Source organism: Lipophrys pholis (assembly GCF_963383615.2).
Source record: "Lipophrys pholis genome assembly, chromosome: 15".
Taxonomy (NCBI): domain Eukaryota; kingdom Metazoa; phylum Chordata; class Actinopteri; order Blenniiformes; family Blenniidae; genus Lipophrys; species Lipophrys pholis.
The window spans coordinates 2,891,070-2,917,347 of record NC_137642.1 but is presented as its reverse complement, the minus strand read 5'-3'; the positions used below and the strand labels follow the sequence as shown (position 1 = coordinate 2,917,347).

At 41.4% G+C, this 26,278-nt stretch overlaps 1 protein-coding gene across 2 annotated transcripts; it reads left to right on the top strand.

Moving 5' to 3' along the window:
• Nucleotides 1–22,500: 22,500 nt before the first annotated feature.
• Nucleotides 22,501–25,935, top strand: LOC308120726 (uncharacterized protein). Of its 2 annotated transcripts, XR_013936030.1 has the most exons (3): nucleotides 22,501–22,792; nucleotides 23,303–23,997; nucleotides 24,142–25,935. XR_013936030.1 is itself a non-coding variant. In XM_080481507.1 (2 exons), the coding sequence occupies exons 1-2, from the start codon at nucleotides 23,525–23,527 to the stop codon at nucleotides 25,244–25,246; spliced, it is 1,578 nt and encodes a 525-aa protein (XP_080337633.1). In that variant the 5' UTR covers nucleotides 23,383–23,524; the 3' UTR covers nucleotides 25,247–25,935. The 2 variants fall into 2 exon arrangements, 1 of the variants encoding a protein (XP_080337633.1); XM_080481507.1 differs by lacking the exon at nucleotides 22,501–22,792 and having other exon boundaries at nucleotides 23,383–23,997.
• Nucleotides 25,936–26,278: the final 343 nt, after the last annotated feature.

The window sequence follows — 26,278 nt, the reverse complement described above, 5'->3', positions numbered from 1 at the left end:
TCTTCTCCATTTGCCCGGGTGACAGCGGTGAAGCTGGAGACTGTCTCCTCCCTCCTCCTCCTTCCTCTGATCCTCATGTCTCCGTTTCACTCTGTGTTTTCTCCTCCACTGAGACAGTTTTTATTGGATTATTTATGCTTTTTATATACTTTTTGTCACTTCTGTTTTTGCAGTATGAGCATGACTGGGGAGTACATTACAGGTCGTGTTCTGTTGACTCAAAGCAGGATCTCACCACTAGTTTTAGGGTATGAATTTAAAGGGGTTTTGATATGTAAAATTCACTTTCTAATGGTTTTCTAACAGTAATATGTGTCCCTATATCTGGGAGTGATGGCCCAGAAGTGAAGAAAGCCTGTCGTCTCTCTCCCCAGTTTGTTTCAGTTTTTAAAAAGTGTGTTGCTCCAACGAATGAATCAGAAATCAAACCCTTAGTGTCATCGGGGGTTTAGTCAATCCCAATCAAGGAAGGCCCAATCTTTGACCTTCCCACAATCAGGGAGCTCTGCTCTGGCACATGGCACCAGGAGTGGAACTACTTCTTCCTCCTCCCAAGATGGGCATGTGTGGGCGGAGCCAGACCAGCTCACACAGACACAGCAGATTCCGAATGCAGCTCCTATGAACCAATATAAAATGGTTGAAAATCAAGGAAAAGCTGAATTTGGGGCAATAAACTTTGAATACAATGTTTTTGGACCAACGAGACCGATATGAAATAGTTGAAAAGCTGTATAATATGACTCCTTTAATATTTAGTTCTTATTTTATGTTTTCTGTATGTTGTCTAATTAAGTGGTAATATTGCATATAAGCAGTGACGTGCTGAGGTAGGGTAGGCAGTGGGCAATGAATGAAATATTATTTTTGATTATATGTTTTACTTATAATATAATTATGATTTATTTTTCGATTTCTGGTAGCTTACAGCACCTATAGGTTTGAAAGTGTCAGTATGTTGTGCTTTTTATAGCCCAAATAACTCAACACTGCTATTTCCTGGTACCGCAGAGAGACTGCACAAGTCACTCACTCCCGCACTGTCTTGCTGTGAAGGCCACACCGCTCATGAAGGCCACACCCTCTCATGATGGCCACACCCTCTCATGAAGGCCACACCCTTTCATAAGGCTCCACCCTCTCATTAAGGCCACATCCTCTCATGAAGGCTCCACCCTCTCATGAAGGCTACACCTCTTCCTGAAGGCCGAACCCTCTCATGAAGGCTCCACCCTCTCATGAAGGCCACAACCCTCTCATCATGGCCACACCCTCTCATGAAGGCCACACCCTCTCTTGAAGGCACACTGCAGCTCTGCCTTTGCCGGTAATATCCAGTGTATGGATGTTTGCTCATGCGCAGTCATTTCCCCAATATGAAAAAAAGTGTACATAAAAAGGCAGATCACTACCCTGCTTTGCTAACTTTGCTATGTTTAATGATATACGTACATTCACAGTGTATTTGTGAATTGATACAGCGCTGCAACGAGCAAGAGAGCGCTCTAGCTCGTTGGCGGGTTAACAGGCAGGATGACAGCGCTAGAGACGATAAAGACATTTTCACAACTTTCTTTTGTTGAAAAACACTTTTAAAAGATGGGAGACCAACACCTGAGTTACCAGACCTTCAGCAAAGGAACGCTCAGAAAATTGTTTGTACTTTCATGTTAACTTGCGGTGGGGACGCGCCGCAGGAGTGGTTTCAGCATCGCAGACAGCTCTGCCGTCAGAGTTGTTTTCATTGTCTCTGTTTGTGTGTTTCCAACAAAAACAACAGATATGCTGCCATGTCATGAGATAAATCTTGTTAGGAGAGTCTGGAGACTGCTATTGAATCATTATCTAAGTTTCTTTAATGATGTTTTACCATCTTGATGTTGGTAGATTAACACTTGCCAGCAGAAACATATTGGGGCGTCATGGAGCTGATCGCTGCAATGCATTATGGGAGTTGGGTTGGCGGTGTTTCAAATGTCTTTATTTGGGATATATTAGGATTGTTAGTGTTGGTAATGATTGTGTTGTGTTGTGTTTTTGTTGCTTAGTTCGTGTAGTTAGTTGATCTAGTTTAGTTTCATATTTGGAAGTTGGCAACCAGGAATGAAGAGAGTTTTGTGCGTCATGTCGTCCTGCCATGGTGTTAATGTGTCAAAATAAAAGCCTTTGCTTATTGCAGTTGGTATCAAGGGATAAGCTAATTGTAATTTGCCAATCCTACGCACAGGATGCCACAATATATAATTGTCATTGGTGTCGACATTGGTGATCTGCTTATGCCACGCACTTTCCTACCCGACCCTGGTGCTCATGGCACGTCACTGCATATAAGCCCTCACCCAAAGTATGCTGAGATCGGCTCCAGCATCACAAGATAAGTGGGATAGAAGATGGATGGATGGATATTGTATATAAGCATGTTTTTCTTTTGTGGAAGGAAACCAGAGGAGTTTGACAAAACCAAGGAAGAACATGCCAACATATGTTCTTTCTAAAGAAATTACAAAAATAGTGTAACATCTCTGAAGTTGTGTTGTTGTTGCAATGATTCAATGATGATGTGCTGTTGCTTCCTATTATTTTATGGTCCTTGAACACACCGTGAGAGTGAGGTGGCCTGTGATTAGTGAGAGTGGAGAACGGGACGCGAGTGTGAGGAGACTGCCTGTGAGTGTGTGCCTGCTTGGACGAGAAGAAATGGAGGCGCAATCTCTGTCTGAGGAGTTAATCTCTCTGTTCAGTTCAGCAATAAAGTGGCTTTACAGACAAGAAACACATCCTGTGGTACACTACAATAGTAACACACAGTGACTAGGAGAAGCAACTTTAATGTGACTACTGGTTTGGAAATAGTAAACAATTGATTCCTTGTTACCGAAAAAAAGTCATGTTAGAGTAACCTGTTACCAAGTATTGCGTTACTGCCATCACTAGTCATAACACTAGGGGGCTTAGAAGAATCGGTCGAAACCATATAAAACCCGTTGATAGCATTTATTTACTGGTCACAATTGTTTTTCTGGACCAATTAGCCACAAAGATCAGCAGTGATGATGTGAATTTCAGCATTGGATGCAAGTCAGCAGACTGCAGTGGCGAGCTACAAGCTAGCTTCCTGCATGGTGTCATCCATATTCACTCTTGGGTTTAATAGCGTCTCCAATAAAGCAAACATTTACTTCATCATCATCTGGATCAGATGTGGAGTTTCTTGACAAGCTGCATGACGTAGCAGAGCGGACCAATCACAGCCTTCATAGTCAGCATAGCTTAGCCTTGCATTCTGTGTCACTGCGATGCATCTTTGGAAATTTTGGAAGGAAGGTAGAGGTGATTCGCGGTGACGCATAGCCTTTACGTATGTAATATAAATTTAGCTCAAGGCGTCGCCTCGACCCTCAGTATTCCTTCTTTTGCTGCTGCAGCCCTCGAAACTCTCTGGAAGTCTTTTTAATGAGCCACTCAGCTAAAAACATAAAGAGTAACGGTGTCTAGGCAGTAACATGACCTGTGGCATTAAGCTGCTTTAAATTCTACTTTGGAGGACCTCCTCACTCTGCATTTATAACCTGTCGATACATCACTCTCATCAGAGCTCGGTCATGTCGCTTCTGCACAGAAACTGAGCCACAGGAGATATTTATTAATAGAACGCTCTGAAAATGTGACACATAGAAAAGAATGGCGGATTGCATATTGGTCCATTAGGCTTCCAGGTGCTTGAAAAAAAAATGCAGCAGACGTGAGGAAACTGAAATCCTGACTAATGATCTCTGCTCTGCTACGTGTCTTTTTTAAAATAAGACCCTGATTCCTCCTTCTCGCACTCCGCTTCTATCCTTCACTCAATATTTAATAACCAGCAACTCTGGTAAGTGAGAAGAAAAAGGTTTATTTACAAACACTGCAGAATATAGGTCATTTTAGCTTAATTTGGAAAGCTGGTCAATGGATTTCACTTACATACTGCTTGAGCAGCCCCCAATGACTTCTCATGTTATTCACATTCACCCATTCACCACTGGAGGCGGCAGCCATTGGGAGCAGTTTGGACCTCAGTGTCTTGCCAATAAACCAGTAAAGAAGCTTTTACCTTTTTTCTTTTCTTTCTTTTGTTTGATTTCTTTTTTTTTCCAACATTTAGCAGTCACATTCAAAGTCACACCAAAATTTCTGAAATTGCACAACGAAGCAGGTAAAAAGACGACACTGCTGAAATCACAAAAATTGTTTTGGTCTTTTAGCTCCTGCTTAAAATGTTCATGTGAAAAGCCTTACTGAAGCTTGAGAACCACATTGCCAATGTCAAATCACTGCGGTACACTAATACTTTTGCTTGGAAGTGATCAGACTTGTTTCCAAATGTCCTATGAAGTTAACATGACATGAATGATATAAAACACTACTTTTCTAATGCTAACAGGTGACTTATTTCTATTTAAATTGCAATGGAAAAAACAGCACATGTCCTATTGGAATGTTAACATTAAGCACACCGGGTTTCTTCAATTTGAAGACATCAGAATCATTTTTTGGTGTTTGGTTCATATCTGAACTATTAATGGTTTTTGTAATATATCAATGATAAGAAATGAATATGTCTTGGTAAAAACCATACTTGCTTTAAAACACAACCAGTTATCAAGCAAATAAATGGTTTGAATTGACAGGGACGTATTTTCAGTCAACATTTCTTTTCTGTTTGTTTCATCCATGTTTTATTGTCTTAAAGTTGCGGTGGAAACATGCTACATACATCTTTTTTGAAAAGGGTGGACCTGCTTTAAAGAGAGATGTATGTGGCATGAGAAGAAGAGAAGGCACATCATGCATGTAAACATTCACATTAGTGTAACTTATATAATTAGAAGATATATTGTTCCTGCCAACAAGCTCCAGTGCAGACAGGAGCATTTTTACCATTAAGTACATGATGTTTCAAATTAAGTGCATTGTTATTGTGTTTTCATTTCAGAAAAGTGTCTTGTTTACACAGCAATGCTCTAAAATTCATGCCTGTTTCCACAGAAATGGCAGAAACACTGAAAACTATGTAGTTAGCATGCCAGGCCACAAGTTGGTGCTGTTGAATGTTTTTGTAATGAAACCACACAGATGCATGAAGAGAATAATACATGATCAACATTAACAATGGGAGTACAAAGACATCCATATGGACAGATGACATATAGAGATGGGAAGTGAGAAGATTTTCATGAGTCTGATTCTATTTTCAATTCTTCTTGATGATTCGGTTCTTTATCGATAGTCTTATCTATTCTCATTTAGAAAGGAAACCTGCAGTATTAACAACAGAGGAAGTGCTAAGGTTGCCGCTGCTGCTGGGTTGAGATTCCCTCCAGGCTGGATCAGAAATGTGAGATTCATTCAGTTTATTGCTGCTGTGTGTGCAAATATTTCTACACATTGTTAGTACTTCCTCCCGTTGACGAAATATCCACTTTGCAAGTATTGCAACAAAACAACACAACTTTCAAACATTTGTGCTGCTTGGGTGCCATGTTTCCTGCTGGCTGCTCTTGTGAATGACGTCACGGTACATTGCGTAGCTTGTGTAGCTTGTGTAAGCCACGCAATGTGTGTGGTGACACCATTCATGCCCACTGGACACAAAAAGGGAATCGTTTGGAGGACAATATGGACTGGGACTCATGACACTCTGTAGGAAACATTGTTGTTATTGTCCATCTGCTCTTAAATACACACAACAACTATTTATGATACAGCCATGGTGCAGTAGCGTTTTGGACAGTTTGCATTTTCCAAATTTGCAAAGAGACGGATTTGGATCTGGATTTTCAAAAAGTTTCATCCTTGGAGCCATTTCTAAATTTGCGTTTTCAAGGGCTCCAAGCACTGATGTTATGTAAACAGACACCAAAAATTCTACAAAAGTTTTCTGTTTTCACTTGAAAACATTGGATTGAAGACATAAATACACACTGGAAAGGCTCTGACGGTGTTGAGGGCTTCTAAAGAACACTCTCCCAATAATAAACACACCTCACGGAATCAGGTGCAGTCCATTATTGGCTAATGTGAAAATCAAACATGTTATTTCACCTTCCAGAGTGAAGTCCTTTGTAGCTGCAGAGTCACATTTACTTTTAGTTGCTTTGGCGTGTTTCAATAATCCTCTCAAGGTTTTTGGTCCTACAGTGAAACTTGAATATCAACTAAATGTCTTGTAATGTTAAGAATATCTCTTCTATCCATGAAGAAGCTTTTCAGGGTCAGTTCAAGTCTGTTTGCGATGAAGACGCTCTTGCTTAGCCTTCCTTTGGACAAAATTAGAAAATAAATGTGTGACATCTAACATATTATATGTTGCATTAATTCTTTATTGACTCAATACCTACCTGGAAATATGCCAACGTTTACCTGCTATGGGAATACACACCTGCTTTAACTACACATGGCCATTGTGTACTGATTCTTCTCAGCAAACAGGTACAAAACACTGAAAAGACAATAGAAGGATATTATAAATCAAATATAGCACACAGAGAACAGAGACAGGAGGACAACAGCCAAGACAAAGTGACTACTAAACTGGTAATATTCCCTTAGATAACCAATAAAACTCTAATCTACTGAAGGTTTATATGTATGAAAATGGCCACGAATGTGATATTGTGGGTGCACATGTGTATTAAAGCAGATCTGCTAACAGGACACAATGGATTGACTTTTATTCCGATGAAATATTAAACCAAATCAGCTCAGCCTCCAGCATTTAGTCATTTCTTCACCTGATGCTTCCAAGACTTTTCTTTTACAGATTTTATTGATTCATTTTCTGTGTTGCACCTAATTTTTTTTAAATGTTCTTCACCAGAACACCACAGGTTTGTCCTAGTAAGGTCATAGCTCGAACCAATCCCTCCACGGTGAACACAAACAAACCAAAGTGACAGTTTTCGGCTGATCGTACCCTTGTAAACGGGATGTAAAGCACACAAACCCTTTTTTTAATCCTCGTTCAGTAAATCACCCACACAAATTTCACGCAAACTGAAATCTATTTCAACACTGATCAATATCAAGATCTTTAAGTAATAAGCTCACTGCTTTGAGGGTTTTCACACCTTTCCAAGATGAGCCAGAAGAAACAATGAACCCTATTACAAGACGTGGTGATTTCAGAGACTGACAGGGGAACAGGTTTTTCCCTCCAGAGAGTCCTTAAGCACAGTATATGCAGATGACACCCCTCAAAACTTTAGAAGTCATGACACATTGTAATTCTGAATGAAAGCCTCAAAAAAATTTTCTGCATGTCAATTCCACCCGAATGAAAGATAACTACCTTTTTGATATCCAGTTAGCCTCAAAGCAACGCTCTCAGGGTGAGTTTGTAAAAACATGCATAATGCAACAGTTCTAGAAATTCTGGGGACATTTCACTGTGTTTTGCACCAGAATGTTTAATTAAAACTGAATTTATGTTGAGATAATTGTCCGTAGCAATTCTTTGGTTTTGTTTAAAATATCAACATTTACATCATCCCACAAAATGTTACAGTTAAAATATAAAGGTTATCATGGCACTATTTCACCAGGCTTGCCCACTCAAGATGAAATTAAGCTGAGTGTGGCCCCTCAACTAAAATGTTTTTCACCTTCCTGATTTAAACCCTCCTATCTTCGGCAGAAGGGAGGAGTAAAGTCCCATCAGTTTCCAATAAATACAACCACATGATAAGATTGATGCTACTGTTACTGTGTTCATTTTTGGCCCTCCAGGACCAAGTTTGGACACCCCTGGTTTAGACGGATGGGAAACCTTTACTGTGCTGAGCTCTCTCTCTCTCTCTCTCTCGCTCTCTCTCTCTCTCTCACTCTCTCTCTCTCTCTCTCTCTCTCTCTCTCTCTCTCTCTCCCAAAAACCTAACTAGCTAGCGCTTCTTTGATAATGTGGCTGTAGTACATCAGAAAATCAAACTTATAACAAAACAGATGACGATCATTTTCTGTTGTTTATTTCTCCTGTTGCTGCACAGACGCATGAATCCACAACCTTACACTGGTTAGCACAAGCTGTTCTGGATAGAAGTTCTGTTGTCAGAAAGTGATCCTGACAAGCTGCTTCCTGGCATAAATAATGACACTTCTTCATGACACTAATTTCTTCCTTCTACAAAGAGAGACTCACATCAGTTTACACTTCCTCAACACCATTTCCTAAACAGGAACCTAGTTTGTAGATGTTATAGTGATGGAACTTTAAAAAGAAAATCTGTTTTATAAGTTTGATAACTGTGTCATATGAAATGCAGACTGTAGATCTTCCAAATAGAAACCATTAATAGAAGCTTTAGGCAAAATAAGACATACAGTCATAATGAATGCCATCCATTATGATCCAGCTTGAGATCACATGGTCTGGAATCAAACCCAACAAGCACTAATGGACAAAGGAAGGATTCACCATGGACAATGCAGCCAGTCCTTCATTATTACATGTCATAATGGAAAATACAACTGTATGTGATTCTCCTGTCGGAACAAATGATGCTTCATGATTTGACTTCCCTTAGATTTGGACAATTTGAGGATATTTTAGAAAGATGTTTCTGCTTGAAGATGTTTGATTCAAAATTTGTTTGTATAGCACCTATTACAACACAGTCATTTTTCCAGAGAAAAACAACCAACAATTTCACATGAGCAAGCAGAGGAGACCTTGTAAAGTAAAAACAGCAGACTCAGAGGTGGAGACTTTCTCCACAACCAGCCTTTTGGGGATTTCATCCAAGAATTGTGAATAAAACTGAATCTGTGGAGGCTCTTTCGTCTTCAACCTTCCGGATATAAAGGCTCCACTGGAATCTCTGTACCCAATATCTCAGCATGCTATTAGAGGACTCAGAGTCAGAGCTCCTTTGACAAGATAAATGAAAACCACCTCAACCACAAGAGGTTTTATTGTGTCTGATTAAAGTATGTAAAAGAATGAGAGCGCCAGAGTTGAACCTTGAATATTCCATTCAACATTCAGCTTTTACTTGTAAGCAATAACTCTCCAAAGCAATTTCGAGGGCACGAAACATCTTCAAGGTGTCATCCAGCTAATTTCCAGCAGGCTGAAGCACTGAGGCAGCATGTGTGAGTATGGATCCATACCAGCGCCGCTCCATCAATCAAACCGGCCGGCCCAATGAGATGCTCCCTGTCAGCAATGCTATTTTCTCTTTACGTAAATTGTCTGAATGATATGAGATCACTTACAAGTCTATCGGCGAGAAAGACAACCCCTCCCCTCCCCTTCTCTGTGTTTACAAGAAGTAATACGTTGTCTCTCTCTCTCTCTCTCTCTCTCTCTCTCTCTCGATTAACCTTCAGATATGCTGCCTAAGATGTTTACCTTGGTTGCCTCACTGCTAACCTTTTCACGAGGACCTCTTTCCCCCTCTTTTCTAACCCACAATCCCTTGCAGCTTCTTGCTGTCGGTATGATCTTGTTCGCATCTTCAACTTTGAATCTGATTTCTGACTTCAAGTCTTCAGTCTTGCAGTGTCAGTCTACTCACTGTCCTTCAAAACAACCATGCATCTCTGCTGATGTTCAGAAAAAAAAACATGCAACCTTCACGTCGTAAAATGTTCCTTTTGGATCAGGAGGATCTTATTGCAAGCCGCGCTACATGCTACATACTACATACTAAAGGGTCTCAGGGCTCACACACCACAGTGATGATGATGATGGTGATACTACACATGTCATAAAGTTGACTGATACCCTCATTAACAGCTAGCTGGGTCGATTGTTCTACATTTTGCCCAGGGCAGTTTGTCGATGGGTGCTATACACTGCTTTATGCATAACTAGGGTTGCCAACTCCCTGAAAAAAAAAACAAGGGACAGCTCACTGGCAGGGCCGGGCGGCCCGATTGCGTTCACCGTTCCTGGCGTGGTGACATTTTTTAGCTCTTTTTTTTCTGTGTACGAAACAATTTCTTTACTGTCTGACTTTAACTTGAGTTTTAGTAGATGCATATTGTTTGTGATATGAACACATTGAAAGCAAATTATTTAGCAATTTCTTTTTATTGCAAAATACCAAAATTAACAGAATAAAATCTGTCCATCCATCCATCCATTTTCTCCCACTTATCCGTTTCCGGATCACGGGGGGATAAAATCTGTATTTTTCTCAAATAGAAACTTTCATAGAATAAAATTACATATTTCTTTAACAGACCGCTGTCTGGCTTAAATGACAACAGAATGAATAAAAATTTACTTAAAATTGTATAAATCAATAGAAAACAATAGAAAGCAGACTATTCCTGTAATAATGCACATTTAGTACAATAAGAAAAGTGCAAACAGAAAGTCTGTGGAAAAGTTCTAAACATAAAATAATTGTTCCTCCAAGTGAATGACAGCAGGCTACAGTTGAAGTAATAAAGAAAAAATTATTGAACTCATGAACTCAAAATCTCAATGCTACATCATGTCAAGAGAAGACTATTTGTTGCATTTGTATTTCTGTTGAGCTCTTGCTTCAGGGAGGAGTTGTTTGTCTTTCAGTGTTACAGAGTAAAACTGATCAAGACATTTCATCATTTAAGGCTGACAATGAGCTCACTTGTAATTAATTCAGACATTTGTTCCTCACATCAGTTCACTTATTCTCATGTAAGAAGAAATCCTCTCTACAAACACCGTATGAGCTGGATGCTGAGGGCAAAGGAACAACAGCCTGGATGTTGGGGAGGAACTGGAACCTCTCTGCTGTTCTCTTGAGCCGCAGTTCCACCGCACTTTCTGTGCCGGAATGTCGCGGGGCAGGATGGGGTTTTCACGTGGTCTGACTGAGAAGGTTGTGGATGGTACGGAAAGAACCCGCGACCACCGGCTATGATTTTCCACCACCTCTACTTTGAGGTACCTAGCACCAAGGAATGGGTCTGTGAGGAGGAGTGACAATGCAGCCGTCTGCTGATTGGTAGTGAGGATCGGCACTTTTGACTTGCCCATAATATTTCAATATTTCATCAACGTAAACCCTCCCGTTGTTGTTTACATACACCGCTTTATACACACTGTTTGTTTTGTTAACTGGGTTTATTGAAACGTCGGCGCGGGACACAACATCGCCACTGGTTGTGTCGGCTGCTGTTCTGTCATCCTTTTTTGGGGGGGGGCTGTTGATATTGTTGTGTCTTTCAGTTGGGTGCCAGTGCAACAAGAGACTCTCGTTCCTGGGGTTACTTGTACACAGATGCAAAAGTAGCTTCGATTTTAACGTTCTTTCATTTCACACACACCACACGGATGTTGCCTTTTCAGGCTTCGGCCCCTTCCTCGTGGAGCTTCTCTCCTTCCAAGCCTTCCTAGCCACTACTGTCAGGGAGGAAAGACACAATTAGTCATTGATCAGCCTCAGGTGTGTCAGCCTCCCCACTCAGAGCCTCCCTCCAGTCGCCTCCAACTCTCTCCGCTGCATCAGCGCTTGGCCACACCCATGCACACGCCACCACAGAGTGTAAATTAGGCTTGCAGGCATATCGGTGCTCTGTATCAACAAACAGCTGAAAATTAGTACTCGTACTTGTAGCTATCCTTAGAAAATTACCCAGGTGTGGTATCTGTGAAAGCTTTTGACTTCATTACACAGATTGTGTTCATTGTGAGCATGTGGAAACACCATGAACCATGTGGAGAAATAGTTATGACTTATTCGCACTGTGGGTGGTGCTTCCTAATGTTTAATGTGTTAATATTTAGATGTTAGCTTGTTAGCATTCCAGGGTCCAGTAAAGTTCATGTCTCGATAGATCAGGGATGTTTGTGGCAAAGACAAAATTTTTCAGTTATCGTCATTTTGTCCTTCTCTTTGCCTTTGCTCAGAACTTCCTTCCTCTGCTTTCACACTTCATCTCTTCGCGGAGTTTCTCCTCTCAGTTTTCCCTCCTTCATGAGCAGACCTGGATCAGCAGCTGTTTTAATTCTCACCTCTGACTCGTACTGGCTTTGCTAATGGCTTCAGCTTTTCTATTATCACTTCTTCCAAGGTTGTCAAAACGAAGATACTCTTTCTTTCTGACGTAAATAACTTTGTCAGGAAGAACATGTTTAACACATTAGCACAAAGTAGTGATCATCAACCTTTAACCTTCGCTTTGATGTGAAAAAAGACAACAGTATCATTGTCTTTGTCAGATAAACCTTTATGTACTCAAATACATCTTTCTATTATTTTCTAAATCAGTCCTCTAGAGAGAGGTTCAACATAGACCAGCAGGATGACGATGTATCAACCATACAGCCACATATCAAACCTCATTTACATCAGGTTGATTTTAAGATGAATGCATAATGCAGCACTGTGGCAGTTAAAAAAAGACACATACTCCAGAGAACCTAAATATATATTTTCAAATTAAATATTCAGAATTGATAAGGATTTTCATTCTGCTCTCATTATTGAGACCTCAGAAGGAGCTTTGAGTGTTAAACAGATGAATAAAGACCCATCCATCATGATCACCTGTGTGTTGTTTTCACCTCATTATCTTCAGCTACATGTCTTTACACAGATTGATGTTTGCTTTGGGTCAATACTCCACCATCCACAACCCTCGTCATGGAACATAATCTTGACTGATACTGCACCAGCAGACTATGGGCAAGCTTCAAATCAGTCTCTATTGAAGTTAATTATAAAGCGATATAAATGATCAAGAGAGATGTTTTAAATTACGTATAATCCCAGAAGGCATTGTGGGTCCACTCGAGATTTGGGAAACTTCACATCAAAGGGAAATAAATAGTGGGAATGACATGTTCCTGTTTTTAATGTTAAAAAATAAGTATGTTAGTATCTGATAATTTTGCGGGCAACTGCTTTTTGGTTTAAGCAGTTACCTGCAAAATGATCAAATAAGGCCTTGTTTACACAACAACATTTGAAGCGAGACTGCATCGTTCTTGGGTTGTTTCAGAAAAGATTTGCATTTGCACAGCAAGGCTTTGAAGACGAATTGTTCGGCTTTTAATCCCCAGGTAGGGAGTTCGATTCCCAATTTCCCTCTCTTCATGAGTGAAGGTGTCTCCAGGGAGGACATTAAAATCCTAATTGCTCCCTATGGAGGTCGAGGACGTTGCATTGGCAGCCATTACTGCTGGTGCATGAATTGATGAATGTGACTGAAAATGTTACATCAACAAAATTTACCAGGTAAATACCAGCTAACTCAAAACATAATTGAAAAAACAATTAAAAAAATTCTGAAAGCTAAGTAGCAAAAATATTCGCTTAGCAAAAATGACAATGCTGTATTTGCTGTGACCATGATCAATAAATCAGCTAAAAAAGGTGATTCAAATAAAGGTCTGAATCATGTGTGTTAATAATTGTGAAGCTATGTCAGTCCAGTTGTCTACTTTCTGCTGAGTCATAAATGTTTGACTTAAATTCAGATGAATTGTTGAAAACTGTATTTGCTATCACAGCACCTTGTCAAACACCCCAGTGATCAATAATGAAGAATGAGTAAAGAATTCAAAGGTCAGTGGATCAATAAACGTACTCTCTATTACTTCGAAATACACCATCCCTGCGCTTTCATTAGTAGGTGGTTAATGAAGTGATTGCAGCATTAGTCTACCATTGCGACGCTTTCTACAATGCCTCTTCTTCTCTTCACTGGGGAAATAAGGCCAGACTGCAAGCTGAGTGCTCGGGATGCAGGAACGAAGTCTGCACAGGATTAATTGTGTTTGCATTGAGATTTGGATGGTTTGCTGTTTGTCTTTGCTGCTAAAACGAGAAAGATGATGAATTCTGAGCTTTCGGTGTCCTGAAATGGCCTGTCGAAGTGAGGACTGAAAGACGAAAGAAGCCAGCTCTGTCAAACATCTTTAAATTTATACGCATGAATAAAAGATATCATCTTTTAATAATGAAAAAAGGAATTTATCATTCATTGTGACCAATTCAGAATAATTACTTCAGATTACCCTTGAAACTTTTGACTGTAGAAAAATTAAGCATGTCGATCTACTGCAACCTCAGGATATCTTCCACAGTTTATTTAAACAGTATTGAACGATTATAATTTGGTCAATATTGTTTGGTCATCAAATATATATATACACTACTAAAAATAAAGGAAACAGTAAAATAACACCCTAGATCTCAATTAATGAAATATTGCATTCGAAAGGCTTTATTCAATACATAGTAGAGAGCGTAGAGAAAAGAATAACATAAAAATGATCAATGTAAATCAAAATTATTATAACATCGAGGTCTGGATTTGGAAACATACTCAAAATAAAAGTGGAGAATCACATTGCAAGCTGATCCAAAATCAGCGAAAATTCCTCCAGACAAGTCAAAATGAGGCTCAGTAGTGTGTGTGACCTCCTCGTGCTTGTATATCTTCCTTACAACGCCTGGGCATGCTTGTGATGAGGATGTTCTCCTGAGGGATGTTCTCCTGAGGGATGGCCTCCCAAACTTGGATCAAAGCATCAGTCAACTCCTGGACAGTCTGTGGTCAACGTGTGGTTGGTGGATGGAACCAGGCATGATGTCCAGATGTGCTCAGTTGGATTGAGGTCTGGGGAACGGGCAGGCCAGTCCAGAGCATCAATACTTTCATCATGGAAGAACTGTTGACACACTTCAGCCCCATGAGGCCTGGCAGTGTCCTGCATCAGAAGGAGCCCAGAGACCACTGCACCAGCATCTGGTCTCACAATGGGTCTGAGGATCTCATCCCGGTACCTAATAGCAGTCAGGGTACCTCTGGCTAGCACATGGTGGGCTGTGGGCCATCCAAAGAAATGCCACCTGTTGGGATTTATGGTTGGTTATTAGCGTTAAATTACTGTAAGTAATAGATTACAGAAAGTAATAAATCACTGGAAGTAATTTATGAAAAATTGAAATTATTAATGGAAGTAAATGGTCATTTACTCATTAACAACTCCTAAAGTAATTGAGTAATTACTTAAAAAGAAAAAAAAAGAATAAATTATCAAAAATTATTTATTAACTCATTGGCTGCCATTGACGAGTTTGACGAGTATAATGTATAGTAACGCTCACTGCCATTGACGACTTTGACGAGTTTTTCATTTTTTTACACAGCGGGCTGTAGAAATGTCTGGCGCACCTTATGAATGAGCCTTTATACTGAGACATTACCTGTAATGATTAATCGATGCCACTAGAATGCAGTATTGCGCGATCGGTGGGGTCAAAAGTCTGCCAAGAGGCGGAAGTGTGTGGAGTGTTTGGAGAACGTGGTGTGAGCAGGTAGCGGAGCGGCGGGAGTTAGTATTAGCGAGAGATAGCGGTTTAGAGAGAGACAGGATAGCAAGAGACATGGCGAAGAAGGGCGGTTATAAACAGTTAACACCGTGGGAGAGTTTGACCCGCGGATCGGTGAGTGAGGCTGAGAGGGGAGATAGCGGAGATCCAGGTGAGGGTCCATCTGGGGAGCCAGCGTTGTGGGGAGGAAGACCGCGGCGCCGGGAGACACCTGGTGCCTCACGGAGCGTATCACCGGCTGGCTCGAGTGACGCGGGCTCTTACAGCGAACCAGATCCGGATTCCTCAGATGAGTGGTTGCCATCTGGATGGCATCCACCTGATGGCCACCAGCAAGAAGGAGAGACCGACGAGAAGATGTCGGGTAGGAGGTAGGGGTCTTCGCAAGGAGACCAACAAGTGGTGCGCAGCGTGTCGTGTTCCCTTGCACACAGGAGACTGTTTCACCTTCTACCACACAAAGCCGAACTACTGGGCCTGGGAGGATTGAAAAAGCACACACTCTCACACGCGCGCACACACACACTCTAACACGCACACTCACACACACAAACTCAATCACACATTCTTCACAAACTCACTCTCACACACGCACTTTTTTTCTAGTTCATACATTTCTAGTTCTATTATCTATTTTTCTGTTGTTGTTGTTGTTGTTTCAAAATTTGTGTACTTTTTGAGATGGTTTAAAAAAGTTGCATTTTCTGTTTTGTGAATAAATTTCCAAAAATTTGCCATCAAAAGTATTTTTTCTGAGTCATGTTTTTATAATTTATATATTGGAAAAGGTGTTAAGATGTTTGAGGAGTCACTAAAGCAACAAAAATGCATATAAAAGTCACTTTTCTGCTTGATAAGTTGCTGTTTACAAAAAGCTCTGTTTTTTGGTCAGAAGCAGGTGTTTTGGGTGAAACTTTGCTATGTTCTACGGCAGATTGCTCATGAACGGTAAAAGGTAGAAACAAACAGTTTTTTCCAGATGAAAGCAGAGATCCTAATCTTTGGTGCCCTTGGTTTTACATAGTCTAACAAAATGCATATTCTGTGGCCCTTCAAAGTTGGGTCAAATCCCCTGAAAACGCTGGCAACTTCCCAAAGCTGAAAATGCCTGGCAGTCAATGAGTTAATAAAAAAATTATTAATTTACATAAATTTGTTATTTATGTATTAATAATAAATCGGGGCACCACCAGATAAACTGGAAATAGCTAATACCAAAATATCCGTCTCGTTTGTAAAAAGTTTATTTAAGTTAGTTAATATTTCTGCATAAAATATAACAATCTTAAATAGACTGAAAGGTGTGAGATCCGACCACAGACTGTTACAAACCAGTGAATTGTCAACAATAAACACACAATAATCACCAAGAAGTGTACAATTCAGCTAACAGGCGTTTATTAATAAAAATGTATTAATTCATAAATAATTCGGAAATCATCTCATAAATCAACACATTCAAATAGCAAACGACATCTAACACGGAGATCTAATCTATTAAACAGCAAACACTATGTACAAAGTGTGTGTGTGTGTGTGTGTGTGTGTGTGTGTGTGTGTGGTCTGGAGAGATGAGGGTGGCGGTGTAATGACTTCGAACGTCCAACAGGTGGAGGCAGACGTCGGCGAGTCAATGCGGTGACTGTGACGACCACTAGGGGCGTGCGGCGGCGCGCAGTGGGAGAGCGCAATAACCTGATGTGTCCACCGGGTGGATGTCAAGAGGGATTGCGATGACCCACGCGACCACTAGAGGCATTTGACTCGCTCTTTCTGGGGACGCAGTGATTGCTTAGCGGCCAGATAAACAAGACGTCCGTCGAGCACGCATGTGCGAGGGCGGTCTCGGAGCGAGGCAGTCTACCGAGGGTGTAACGAGCGGGCGGTTCCGTTGGCCCGGTTCTGAGACCTAAGTGGAGGTCGGGACCTGCAGTTAGGACTCCTGTGACTGAGGCAGATCTGCTCTTGCAGCAGGTTACATGCAGAAGTGTGACCGTATCTCGATCTGATAAGGGGGGCGCGTTGCTGCGGGTTAGTGAAATAGGGGGAGAGAATGAGAGAGGATGAAGACAAGAGAAAGACAGAGAATTCTGACGACGCTCGGTTCTGAACACTGGTTCCTCCACACAGAGCTCCCAGTGGGCCTGGAGCTCACTTGGACCTCTGGTTCTGAGGTGGAAAACCAGAGTCCTAGACTTGGTTGGTGCGCATGAATGCGCATACACAAACAACATGAGATGCTGCTGCCTTATGAGCGGCACATGGAAACACATTGCATTTTCAACAGAACATCATTCTAACTATTCTCTGCCCAGACAAAAGCTCTCACCCTCCCTGGTTTGGTGCTGAAAAGCACCGTCCGTGGTTTTGTTGGTTCTGGGAGGTGGTGGTAACTGGTTGTTACCGGGTCTGAATTCAGCGTCCTGAATTCAGAGGCCTGGCTCCAGCTGCAGCAGTGGACAGCAAGGCAGTTGAAGGAGGAGAGGAGAAGAGGAGAAGATGGCTCTGGTCTCCAGAATCCCCCAAAAAGGCAAAAATAGAGGAAAAAGAAGATGTAGTCCGAACTGGGTCCTGCTCGTCCAGCGGGCTGGTGTTGGTTCTGTCTCTTTGTTTCTGCTTGGTGCTCTCTAATACCATCCTGACGAGGGAAAGAGATGTCTCTCCCTCGATGGTCAGATTGAAAAGCAGAGAGATTTGGTAGAAAGTTGGTCTCACCAACTTCAGTTTTGGACCCCTGTGGTGTTCGGGTCGGAGTCAGGCATCCTCATTGGCCACTTCCGGGGTCTGGCTCGCTCCCCTGCTGTTTTATGGCCTGTTTATTGTTGCTGGTGTTTTCCTTCGGGGGAGCAAGCCTAGAGGAGTTCATGGAATCTTCAGCCCCAACACACCCCACCCCACACCATTACAACACAACCCACCACCAAACCTGTCAGGCTGGAGGATGTTGCAAGCAGCAGAACGTTCTCCACGGCGTCTCCAGACTCTGTCATGTCTGTCACATGTGCCCAGTGTGAAGCTGCTCTCATCTGTGAAGAACACAGGGTACCAATGGCCAATCTGTCAATATTGGGGTTCTCTGGCAAATGCCAATGACCCTGCACAGTGTTGGGCTGTAAGAACTGCTCCCCTTGTGGACGTGGGCCCTCATAGCACCTTGGTGAAGTCTGTTTCTGACAGCTCGAGCAGAAACATCACATTAGTGGCCTGATGGAGGTCATCTTGCAGGGTTCCTCCTGTTCCTTCTTGCACAAAGGAGGAGGTAGCGGTCCTGCTGCTGGCTTGTTGTCCTCCTACCGCCCCCCTCCACGTCTCCTGGTATCTCCTCCATGCTCTGGACACTGTGCTGGGAGACACAGCAGACCTTCTTGCCACAGCTTGCATTGATGTGCCATCTTGGATGAGCTGCACAACCTGAGAAACTTATGTTGGTGTTAGACTCGCCTCATGATCCCTCCAGGACTGAGAACACTAACAATATTCAAAAGTGACCAAAACATCAGCCAGAAACGACAAGAACAGCATAATAGTTTGTGGTCACCTCCAGCAAAACCACTCCTTTATAGGAGTGGTTTTGCTCATTGCCTCTCATTTGCACATGTTGTCTGTTTCATTTGTACGACAGGTGAAACAGATTCAGAATTAGTGTTGCTTCCTAACTGCACAGGTTGATTTCACACCAGTGTGATATTCTTGAATTAGATTGTGTTGTTTAGGTGTTCCCTTTATTATTTTGAGCAGTGTGTATATATAAATATATTTAGACACACGCACAGACAAATATGAGAGTGAGAGAGAGAGCTCAGTACAGTAAAGGTCTCCCATCAGTCTAAACCAGGGGTATCCAAACTTGGTCCTGGAGGGCCGGTGTCCTGCATGTTTTAGTTCTCTCCCGTCTTCAGCATACCTGAATCTAATGATGATGTCATCACCAAGGTTGTGAAAGAGCCCAATAACGAGCCCTTCATTACAATCAGGTGTGCTGCAACTGGGAGAGAGCTAAACCCTGCAGGACGCCGGCCCTGCAGGACCGAGCTTGGACACATCTGGTCTACACCTATAGCAGCTTCAGTAGAAAATGGTCCAAGGTGGCCTTAACTAGCTCTAACTGTAAGCTTTATTTAGGTATGTGAAGACCGCGGCCGATTGCGGCTGTTATTTTCTTCCTGATTCGTGATCCGCATTTTACACATTGACGCGCTGCGTCTTACCCAGAAAATATGCATTCTGATTGGATAGTGTCGCGTAATTCCTCGGGATTCCCTCAAATGACATAGTCCGGAGACTCCTCGTCGTCCGTAATTTTGAATTTTTCACTTCCGTCAACGTTCAGCTCGTCACCGGAACGTATTAAAAACTCACTCCACTTCAACACGTAAAAACAACTTCAACGGATTAAGTGACACTTTTCAAAGGTAAAACAACGTATTTTTGTTTATTTTGACTTTCTTATCCCGAAGTTTCAGAAGTTTTTATGGTTCAGAAAAAAAGGGAAGAGGAACAGGGACAGGATTTGATTTGTTATTGACCAATATAATAAAAATACATGACACACATTTACCAGGTTATCAAAAAAACATGTATATGGATAAAAAGTGACTAATACAATAAACATGGTGTCATAGTAGGTAGTATGTGGTAGAATGGTAGTAGGGTGTGGCAGCTCCAATCTATTCATTCATTCATTCATTCATGAAAGAATGATGAATGAATGAACGGTAGTAGGGTGTGGTAGCTCCAATCTAATACTATCAAATTTATTTCAGATGATGGTGGTTCTCTCAAAAATCTACTGATAGCACTCGTGATGATTGACATTTTCCATGACCCAAAAGTCAAACAGTTGCATTCTGATAAGATCTATCAGGTTTTAACTGCTTTATTTAATTTATTTCTATTAATCTCATCATCTTTAATATTATTCACTGGTTAAATGAGTTTTCAGCTGGTTCATGTCTGTCTATCAAGATTTTGTCTTAATGCTGCCATACGTTGTGTCTTAGTGTGTCTTGTCCAGTTTGAATTGTGTCTGTCTAGATCTGTTTAGGGAAACTTGTGGTCTGTGGGATCCCTATGGGCCCCTCCACAAATTTCAAACAAAAGTCTCAAATCTTTTGGGTAAATATGCTAGTTCACCAAGCAGCAGGTAGTGGTGATGGAAATTTTACGCTCCTCATAATGAGGAAAGAAGCACATTTTTGCTCTAGTCCATGTTTGATTCATTTTTCATGTTGTGGTTGATTGTGTTGACGCTAAACAATAAAAACAGTTGACACGCCAGAAAAAGTTAAGAAAAAAAAATGCAAGAAATAGCTATAAAGGAAACCAGGTAAAATGTAAAATGTTTAAACAATAAAATAGCTAGATGGCTCAAACTGTTAAAATGACCTCAAAGAGTAAAATGTCTAAAAGAGCTGATACCAAAATGGTTAAAGAAGCTAAAATGTTTAAACGAATAAACGTAAACAAATAAAAATGTAACATATCAAATATAATATGTATTGATGACATTTCATAAATGAACAGAATATCCAGTGTTGCTCTGTTGTCCTCATTTTAAAGTTGGACACGTTTTGTGGTTAAAAGCAAATTTAATTTGGTGAAAAATGGTCTCTTTTGCTCATAAAGGTTGCAGACTCCTGGGAAGATGGAGGTGAAATGAATGATGTTTCAACCTTTTATCAACAATAGACTCAATGTGAATGTCTCTGTGCTGCCGCTGTTTTTCCACGGGCTGGCCTGTACTGACAGCCGGCCGTCTGTCTCAGGAGGTTGCGGCCTCTGTTGACACCAGTTGTTGTCTACACCTGTGAATGCCCGAGGCTTCGGAGACAGATGGATGGTGAGACAGGTGAGAAAACAAGAACCGCTGGAGACATAAATGGTGAAAAAGGGATGAAAGAGCTACTGTGCAGTCTGTCTTGTCTGAGTGGAGAATCCTGTCAGAGGTCGTGCCAACAGTCTCTCCTATGATGTGTTTCGTGAAATATCGAGCTGAGAACACCAAAACTCAGAAGAACAGCGGTCAATAGTGCTCAGTTATTTGTTGACAAAAAGACCATCTTTAAATTCTAAGAACTGAGATTTGACAGGAAATGTGGACGGAGGGAGAGCTGAAACAAAAGACATACGTGTGTAGTCCCTCTTGGCTCTGCCGCTGACAAGAGCACAGGCAATAAATCTTGTCTTGTCTTTTTGTAGCACGAAAAAATCAATTAGATGTATAGCACCATTTGGCATGATGTAAGGCCGTATCTTAAATCTGACTCAGATCAATGGAAGCGGTGTGTAACATATTCTGCCAGAACCTTTCTGCATATGTTGATAAATAGTGCTTCATGTACTTTGTTCTCTTTATCTGCAAAAGGGGATAAATCCACACATTTCTATAGGATTTTCTCCTAATATGAGAACAAATCCCCTCTCTGTGCACTGCGGTGTTGGGTGCTATGGTGACTAGGCCACCAGTAGATCGTATCTGTGACATTTACAGAGATATTTCATGACCTTAAGTAGAACTACAACAAGGATTGGCTGATTTTTTTTTTTTTTTACTTTTGTAGGTTTTCTCCTCTGATGAGATGACCACGAGATTTATTCTAAGGCAGGGGTCTCAAACTCGCGGCAAATGGCCCGCAGACCCTCGACTCCATCAAATCATCAAGTTATGCCCGGTTCACACTTCAGGATAATTAGGCCTATTTTGGCCCCAATTCTCCCCTTCCGACAATCTTAAGGATGCTCAGATCATCATAAGATAATCTTATCAGATATTCCTGCCGTGTGTGTTGTGTTAAGAATCCTCTCGTCTGCTCGGAAGGATGTCGGGACCAAATCTGGGCTATTCAACATGTTGGATTGTTTTGGCCCAGTGTTAATTTCGTAGACTAAGACTATGACGAAAAATGTTCGTCAACGAACCTTTTTCACGGACGAGAACTAAATAAAAACTAAATAAAAGTCATATATGATGACGAAGACTGAGACGAAGGATAACTGACACTATAGTCCACGAATAAAAACGAGAGGAAACTCGAAGGCGTGACGAATGGAGAAGAGATCCAATCAGAACTACTCTTTTTGCGGGACAAGTTGCGAAGAAATCCAATCAGAGCGAATCTTTTGAGGATACGTTGATCTCATTGGTTGATCTGTCCGGAGGGAGGCAGCCATTTTGAAATGCCGCGGCAAATGCACGCGAGCAACAACAGGTAAACAAACCTGAAACAAACGCAGCAGCTAAGAGAACAAAGTAACACAACGGTGTAGCCTACCATGTCCGAGGGAAACTGCATGTCTCGTGCACAATAGACATGTCAGGACTAGGCCGAAAACGAAGAATTGACATTTGGTCGCACTTCACATATGACAACAAGGACAACAAGACCGTCTGTACAGCGTGTGGAGCAAAAATCTCTGGGAAAAACACCACCAACTTGAAGCGACATTTACAGACGACTCATCAAGAAATACATGCGAAGGTAAGCTACGGTTATTTTATCATATCAACACCTGTGTTTCTGCTAAACTTGGAGTACGATAGAAGCTAAAGGAATCCACCTTTGAACTGTATTGATAAGACTGAGTCTGAGACGATTATCTCGCTGAATTAATAGGATTATAAATTATAAATGATTATATATAGGATTATAAATGAAATATGTACTATAAGTAGATTGTGTGTGTGGGTGTCATTGTAGCCTAAGCAGTTATTGAACTTTTATTTTGTTAAATAAGCCCCTGAATTGAACAGATTTCACACTGAGAGATGGCAGATTTGTGAAGGCAAAAGCCAGCTTAATAAACGTGTGTGTGTGTGTGTGTGTGTGTGTGTGTGTGTGTGTGTGTGTGTGTGTGTGTGTGTGTGTGTGTGTGTGTGTGTGTGTGTGTGTGTGTGTGTGTGTGTGTGTGTGTCAGTCAGAGAGGTTTGAGGAGATTGGGCAAGAAAGAAAAGAATCACAGCTTGATTCCCCCCCTTTTCACCCTCACAGATACAGAAGAAGTCTGATTACAAAGATGACCATGGGCCAAGTGGAAATAAAACTAGCGCTGCTAGTGAAACCCAGCAGCAGGCCATCTCTACAGCTTTCCAAAGTTCTTCAAAATACAAAACTGAATCGAAGGAACAACATACCAAGGAGCAGGCCATAGCTAGATGGATTGGACGCACAGGTTTACCAGTCACAACAATTGAAGACGAGGACTTTGTGCTAATGATGGAGATAGTAGATAGGAGACTAACAGTTCCAAAGAAAACCAAAATGAGCAATTTGATTGAAACACAGTATGAACATGAAAGACAGAAATTCAAAGAGAGACTGGCTGCTGCCCGGAGAGTATCGATTGGCCTTGACATGTGGACAAAAAAAGGACTGACAGCCTCATTCCTTGCCATAAGCGCATGCTACTTTTGTGTTGAACAAAGTAAACCTGTACACATATTGTTGGCCCTTGAACAAGTAGCTCACCCACACACTGCACTGTCTATCAAGGCATACGTGGATAAATGTATGCAGGAGTGGGCCATACCAAAGGAGAGGATCCTGACCGTAATAACGGACAATGGGAGTAACATGGTGGCAGCCTTTAAACACACAACAGCAGAAGAAACCAGCTCAGACTCAGAGGACGACTCCCCTGGGTCCAGAATGGAAAGTGACCCTGAATCTGTAACTGAAGACCAGCGGTGAGCCATGATTAGTTTATTCTTTTACATGACAATTATCACATGAATGATTTTCCCCGACACATGTATAGAGTATACACACACACACACCAGTCACTTTATTAGGTTTATACTTATTTGGTTGTCCTTTCTTCCTGTTTTTAGGTACCATCATGTCGACATGGAAATGGACCGGACACCGTGTGTGGTGCATACTATACAACTTGTGGTCCACATGTTGCAGAAAGAGACGACTGTCAAAAGAGTCCTCGATAAAGCAAGGTCGGTGGTGAAGCTCTTTCGCAAGTCCTCAGTTGCAACACAGAGGGTACTGGACCAGTGTGGTCTTATTGTTGTAAATGACTGCCCCACACGCTGGTCGAGCACATTCAGCATGGTCACACGACTCCTCACAGTCAAAGATGCAGTCTGTCAAATCGCAAGTGACATGGGATGGGACAGTTTGCTTACCAGTGAGTGGCAAAAGCTTTCATCAATCCAAGACCTACTGCTGCCTTTTGCGGAACACACTAAAACCCTCCAGAGTGACACCGCATCTATGTCCCTAGTGGTTCCTGCCCTCTTTGATCTGCTGAGTCACCTAACTGACTTTGCAGAGAGCACTCGGTACAGAGACCTCGCCACTCTTGCAGAGAAAATGAGAGCAAATCTGAACCAGCGTTTTGCTTGCTTCTTGGATTCAGCTGATGAAAAGTTCTCACCGCTTGCAGCAGCTGCCTGCTTTGTCAACCCAACTGTCTGTGAAATCCTTGTTAATGTTGATGTGGCTGATGGAAATATCCCGGAACTGCTGAAACAGGCAGAGGACTATGTGGTCAAATGCACTTTCCCACACACAAGACAGGAGGTGGACCAGTCTGAAGAAGATGCAGAAGAAGCGGTGATTGAGGAACCAGAAGCAGCACCATCCTCAAAGCAGCCTGTATTTAGGTTCCTCTCAAAATGCCGCACCACGCGGATTAAACAGAAAACCTCCACAACCAGCATCAGGCAGCAGATCATCAAGTACAAGGAAGAACTTTCACATCCCATCACTGAGGATACAGGAACAGACTTCTGGCTGGAAAAGAGTGACAATTTTTATCACAGTTTAAAGCCACTTGCATTAGACTTGTTGGCTATGCCAGCTTCTCAAGCTTTTGCAGAGAGGGTATTCAGCATCACAGGTGACCTCACAAGAGGACGGCGCAACAGAGGAAGGGTCACATTGGAGCGAAGTGCTTTCCTTAAAATGAACAGAGAGAAATAGAACTGTTGTGTTCACTGCTATTTACAGCATTTCCTGTCGCTGCACAACCTGATATTGGTATTTGTTTTGTTTAATATGAGAGCAGAGATTTTTTGTTCCATGCAAAAATGGCATTACAGCTTAGCATGTAATTCACTTGTTTTGAGTTGAGCTCATTGATACCTCTTTTTATTTATTAACAGAAGAATTTCATTTTGTGTGCAATGACGATGCATATTTTCTTTTACATATTTGTTTTTCTTTTCAAATATCTGATTTTGCACCCAATGCATAGTAAGAGACGATGAAGAAGATGATGTTCACAGAGTTGTGTACTTTTTTAGTTTAATGTGATATTTACCTGTATTTTCAATGCTGAGAGACAAGGTTTTTCTTATTTACTTGAAGACAAAGGAGTACTCTTTGGTAGTTACAGCCAATACATATTTTATTTTAAATTTCAGAATTGCACTTATCTGTTCTGTTTATATCTTGTTGATTTTGCACAGAGTCGTAAGACGTGAGGCATTGTAGCCTAACCAGTTATTTAACTTGGATTTTGTTCAAAATAAGCCCCTGAATTCAACACATTTTAGATCTCATGCATTAATGATGCACATAGTCCACAGAAGATCAAACTGGAGATTGATGCAATATTGAAGGAGGAGAGTTCTGTTATGACATTAAGAATAAAATACATGTTGTATTACAACCGTTATCTGTATTGCATATTTTGTATTGCAAACCCTTATACCTAACCATTCCATGAAAAAAGAAACATTTAGTCGACTAAGTCCACTGTAGATGTCGTCGACTAATATCTGCTAATGTTTAGTCTACTAAAACTAGACTAAGACTAAAAGATTTCAGAAGACTAAAACTAGACTAAGACTAAATGGTGTGTTATTAAAAAGACTAAGACTAAGACTAAATCAGAATTTGCTGCCAAAATTAACACTGTTTTGGCCCAAGTTCTCATCGTGTGCGTCGTCCCCCGAGGGGAAAGCGAGCACAAGCCTGTTGACTGTGTCAATCAAAAAGCGAGGTGACATA